General features: G+C 46.0%; 1 protein-coding gene across 1 annotated transcript; it reads right to left on the bottom strand.

The window, feature by feature from the left end:
• Positions 1-1,231: 1,231 nt before the first annotated feature.
• On the bottom strand, positions 1,232-5,037 carry LOC109861889 (matrix metalloproteinase-14-like). The gene is made up of 2 exons (XM_020441729.1): positions 4,036-5,037; positions 1,232-1,732 (listed from the first exon to the last, which is right to left on the bottom strand). The coding sequence occupies exons 1-2, from the start codon at positions 5,035-5,037 to the stop codon at positions 1,232-1,234; spliced, it is 1,503 nt and encodes a 500-aa protein (XP_020297318.1).
• Between the last annotated feature and the right edge of the window lie 934 nt (positions 5,038-5,971).

The following is a 5,971-nucleotide window of genomic DNA, read 5'->3' as shown; positions in this document are numbered from 1 at the left end:
CGAATCGTACGGTGTCGAATAATTTGGTGTCGAATAAATCTGTGTCGAATCGAGCGGTGTCGAATCGTACTGTGGTCAAACGGAACCCGCCCAACAAGTAACAACCTAGATATATGTTTACATCTTGAGAACTAGTGGTTCAAAGAATGTAATGGAACGCATTGTGTGTTAAGAATGTGAAATAAAAAACTCTATGTTATTAAAGAATATAGGAAATTTATTTTATTTTTTTGTAAACATATTGTGATATAATGAAACTTAAACAATAATATTTTGTATTAAGGGGCAACACCGTAACATACAGCCATCAGTTCGCAATCGACACTATCGTTGACGTCAAAGCAACCGCTCTGTGCGACAGCAGTTGCGAAGCTCGCGGGATCCGATGTTTCAGACAAGATTGTGAAATACCGCGACATTCTGTCTCGCACGCGAATAACAACGTTGTTCAAGTAAGCAATGATGCATGCCACGCAATGTTTTAAGTTGAACAAGTTGCACATCGATTGGTGGGAAAGTAATATGCGACTGGTTTTTGTAGACAGACGTATGATCCTCGCGGTGTTTATCAAGCTGAACGATACCGCGACAAGAATCGACGGCCGCGCATCGCTCTTGCCAGACAAATACAACGTGATGACTCGTTCGTTATCCAACAACGTGTTTCACATTTCCGGCAACAAAAGCACCTCGTTCCCATTGTTGTCACCTAGAGCCACATCAACGGTTGGTGAAGCATCCTTGGATGAGATACCGATGCCGAGCACAAAATATTTATATCCCGTCTTGGTTAATATGTACTTGCGACTCAGTATCCGCGTAGGTCGTGTCGGTGTGGGTTGGATGCCATTGCATTTTCTGTGAATAAGAAAACTAAAACCATGATTCTATCGTGAAGTAAACAAAATAATACAAATAGAAGCAACAAAAAAAGAAATGCAAAAAAAATACTTACCCTTCATCAAATTTCTTTCTCTTCACACCGTTGTGTTGAGGCTCGCGCTGAAGATCGATGGAAGGTTGTTGTTGCTTCATCGAAACCATCGAGCGAAACATCATCGAGCTGTTCTTTGCGAAGTGGAGAAAGATCGACAGCCCGTAGCACACAGGACGATCACAACGAGGGTGAATGACAGACTGACTGTACGGTTGCCATGCAGCGGTTTATATATCCCTCACATAAAATAATAAAGCGAATACCCCCCACCCTCAACGCGCACACATACTATATCTACTCTGAATGAAGAGCGTGTTCATACTTTTCAAGTTGAGAAACTAGGGATTTTAAGTTGTATAAGATGTTTATATCCGGACAATAAATATCAATTAAACGCATATTAAAAGGTCTCGCAGAGTGCATAAAACTGGTGAATTCGCTGAACGCGAGATATCTCTCGGAGTACAGAAAGTACACAAAGCCATCTGCATTACGGAAGGCCAACGACATACTTGGTGGAACTCCCGGAAACATTAGTTTCAATTTGTTGTATTCCTTAATCCTCACGTTACAATTATCTACAACGGCCACAGAGTCGTTGTTGAATATGACGTAGGTGTGTCCCATAGAAGATTGAAACGCAGTGTTAATGGCGACATCGCTAGGCAATCCAATCTCAGAGAAACTGCGCGGCCAACCGTCTTGCAATTGTAAACTAGGATAGAAAACCAAGTACACATATCCATCGGCGAAGAGCACGAGCTCGCCGGATGATTGTTGATAAGCCGCATCCAGCTTTGTAAAATTGGATGGGAGAAAGCGCAAGTATTCTTTCAACAGATGTGAATAAATATGCGGGCCCCAGTTCGAAGAGGCTATATATTGTGACGTGGTGTTCGCGCCGCTTCCCCCCCTTGCTACAAAAGGTATCTTCCGAGGGAGTCCCGAAGTGTGGGCCGGTCTTAAGCGCCAGGATCCTCCAAGGCTTGCACACCGTATTACGTTTTAGTTACTTATTTTTTTTGTTTGTATTCTTTTTTTATAATATGTAAAATTGGCGCCTCACCACCCGAGGGCTCACCCCGCCGAAGGACATCGAGGGAGACGAGTGGACAGGAAATCTAGCGAGGAATAAGACGCGAACCAGAACCCAGGGGATCGAGGAAGCGCCAGTGGCAGCGTACAGAGACTACGGTCCTGATTTAGTCGGCAGGCTCAACCCTTTACGCCAGGGAGCGCAAGCGGCACGCGAACGACAGCGTCGCCAAGCCGTAACCACCTGCAACTAAGAACGGGCAAATCTGTCTTTGAGGCCAGCTACCAGCTCGGAGGAGCTACGGAGCCGAAAGAAGACCTTCTGGAGGTCCGTTCCAATCAGCCGGACCCGATACCGTCGGACAGACAAAGGAGAAACCCTGCAAAGGGGAAACAAGTTTATATTTCGCGGTTCGTGCTCTAGTAGCTCACGCGACCGCGAGCGCCGCGCTTGATACCACGGCGCGCTCTGATTGGCCGGCGAGGCCGAACCTCCACGATCCCAGCGCGCTCTGGCGCATCGACCCCGAATCGATCGCGATCCTCGCTCTCTTGGTCGCTAACCGTTGTACAAGTCGGACGCACAAAAGGACTCCCTGGAAGTATCGTCCTGCAGCTAACGGAAAAAAAAAACGTGATGTCCCAAGACAACGATATCCGGTGAGGTGCCTCGTTTCTTGCAGCCACGAATCTGCGTGCCGAGTTCTATGTTGAGGCTAGTCGCCGAATTTTCGCGTTGAGTATCTGGCAAGGACGAAACCTTCGCCATATTGGTTTTCGGAAGGCGGCTAGAATCGGATTCACGGGGCTTCGTGGTACTGTTTCGTAGACTGAAGTGCGTTGAGATTTCGCGAGTATTTTGTTAAATACTGTAATCAGCCCNGGAGTCGCTCGGGAGGCGCCAAGTAGCATCCCTTAGTCTGTAAGCATTTTCGTTATAATTTCTGTACGACTATTTTTTGTTGCGTTGGTTATTATCGCCTTGCATGTATCGCTTTGCGTTGCCATACCGCGTGCTGTCGTAACGATTTTGCGATACCGAACTTCGTACGGCTGTTGTATCAGTTTGACGACGCGAAATCCGCGTGGCTGTCGTATCGACCTTGCATTTGAGAGACCCTTAGAGCTGTCGTATTAATCGCCGAGTTTGCCCGGAGTCGCGTTGTCCGGCGGAACGCTACCGGAGAGCGCTGCGCGTCTCCTCGACCCCGTGCGCTCCTTGCGGAAGTAGCTTCCTGCCAAACTAAACCATCGAAAGCTTTGTCGCCGTGGGTGGGCCGTGCATTTGCGCTATTTAACTGCCAGCATTGTAAAAAGACCACTCCCAGCGATTCGGGCAGAGGACCGCGGTTCTATCGCTGTCGATGCATTGACCGTTCGACCTTGTGGAATATATCGCTTCGACCGCGCGACGTGGTGACGTAGTTTGTTATTTTGCGTGTTGGCGTTCTGTTCATACTAATTGCTGTGTAATATCTTTTGGTAGTGCTTTTTCGTATCTTTGTTTAAACTCATTTATTTTTATATTTCTTTTCTTTATTAATAATTCTGCTATATCATATCGCTTTTCCTTAGTTACAGCACGTTCACATCTGCTTTCTTTTTTTTTATTTACCCGCCTCTTATATTATATTAATAAACTTGTTACTTAAAACTTACTAGCGCCTGTTCACGCCTCTTTACCCCTTTCGCGCCCCTTTCTTTCCATCTTAGGAGGGACAGCCTGTTATTTAAAGACAATAGACCCAACCCCTCTCCGTTCTCATCGAGCTAGTCGGCCCGTTGTGTCAAGCGACGCAAATTTTGACGCGGAAACGCGTCTGGCGCCCAATACTCCATCAAAGAATCCGTCGGCTCGACTCAGCGGTACGCTCTTGGGACCACCCCTTTTCTGTCCTGCCGATGCAGACGTTCCTGATCTCGCGGACTTCCGTCCGTGTCCCGAGTTTACCCTTCCGTTTCGGGCAGCAAGACGCGGGCAATTATTAATAACAACGAAAAACGTCACAATATACATATTTATCATACGCAATGATTGTAATAGTTTTCATCAATAGTATTACATCGGGATTGCGCACTTCGCACACATGTCTAGGTGGTAGCGGCGTAGGTTTATGCGGCAACGGCGGCTGCGGCGTCGTTGTTGTTGTTGTAGTCGTTGCGACCGTTGAAAGGACAAATGTAGAAACCGGTGGTAGATCAGGTGGATTCGGGTTAGGTCCGTAATGGTTGTGCACAGCTAGAACATCATCCAAGCTGAGCGTAACAGGCCACTGTTTAACAGGCACGAACGCGTAAAGTACCAAATTGTCATGTGGACTGTGCTCTATTCCTATAGCATGTCCGATTTCATGAGTCAGTGTGTGCAACAGATGATCCTTATTTCTTGGATTTTCAGTGAGCTGCACGTGCCACTGTTCCTCATTGTCGATATGTATCTCAGAGACATGGTTCAGATCTCCGTTGGGATAATACGCGTGAGCGAGTACTCTACCTCGACCGTCAAAATCAAACGGACACATAGTATCCGAGTAATGCTTGTCCCACATAGGGTGTCGTCCACCTTTATATGAAATCACTATGTTAGGATTGTGCACGCTGCGTGTAAAAGTCAGCGATGAATTCGCTGCCCACAGAGCGAACGCTGTTTTCGCTATTTGTAGATTCGCTCTAGAAGCGAACAAAAAGTTCCATGTGAGATGAGTAGTAGGCCACTTGTGTAAGTACTCCTTGTTCGAGTACCGCGTCTGGATGTCACGAACTCCACAACGCGGTCTGTTCATTGTGCGCATCGTTTCCATGTTTAATTCACCATTTATCGGAAGATTGTAGAATTCTTGAAAAAGCGAGACAGCGTGATTCAACGCACCCTCCAAAATCAATGAGTTTTCAACAATGTCCTCTAGGTAACCGTACTTGCGTAGGAACGCGATAGCAGTCTCTCTTCCATCGACAACGCTCCTCTTTGTTGTATTTGTCATTGANCTCGTCAACGCGATCGACGTCGACGTCGCGAACACGACGAGGAGCGCGAGAAACCTCAACGGCAATGCGAACGACGTCATCGTCTTCGCGCGCGATCTGATACTAAATAACAATCGATCACCGCGTGGGTGGCGAACGAAGAAGGGAGGGCGCAACAATCGCAATAATTTACAGAACAAATAACACCAATGTAGTTGCAAAATAAAAAAAGCTGTTGCGCGCATGGTAATATATATAATTAGTACAAGGAAAACCGCAACGCGCGTCAGACGGTTGCGGCGGATGAGTAGAATTTTACAGAACAAATAATACCAATGTAGTTGCAAATATATATCTAGTACAAGGAAAACCGCAACGCGCGCCAGACGGCTGCAGCGGAAGCGTCAAACTCTGGAAGTCTCGAGACGTTTTATATAGAGTTGCATCCGGAAGTTGCGGCTGATCTCGCAAATCCAAGACGCGCGCTAAGAATAACGCATAGACATAATCAAAATGCTACGGATACTGCGGAAACGCTCTACTGTTCTCAGTACTGTTTCTAAGAGAAATAGTTCTGATTAGAACGTCCTGTAGAATGTGTAAATATCTACAAAAATGTATCCAACCGCATAATGTTAATGAAAGTAAGAATTCGCGGAAAACATGGTGCACATGCTGGGGATAAGCATCCGCTGCAACAAAACTATAAAAAGGATAATGCATACAGAGCAAATAAGTAGAAAGTTATAAAAACACAGCAATGGACAGACTGGATGAGTGCGTCGACGCAGCGGACCGTATCGTGGCAGCCGCCGAAGCTCTGATATATAAGACTAAACAGTTGGCCAAACATATCACAGATATAAAGAAGATCAACCAAACGGATACGGATAGCGGGAGAGGGTTCTTCTTCGTGATTACGCCGAATCCTATGGAAAAGGTGGTCCTGTTACAACAACTGTAAGTGTCACAAGACAAAAAAATAAATAAAACAAAGTAAATAAAATGAATAACATTACAATATATGAAATAAAA

This window comes from Pseudomyrmex gracilis, unplaced genomic scaffold (genome assembly GCF_002006095.1).
Source record: "Pseudomyrmex gracilis isolate BER0280 unplaced genomic scaffold, ASM200609v1 scaffold_1125, whole genome shotgun sequence".
Taxonomy (NCBI): domain Eukaryota; kingdom Metazoa; phylum Arthropoda; class Insecta; order Hymenoptera; family Formicidae; genus Pseudomyrmex; species Pseudomyrmex gracilis.
Note: the sequence above shows the minus strand (reverse complement) of the source record. Positions and strands in the feature narration are given on the sequence as shown.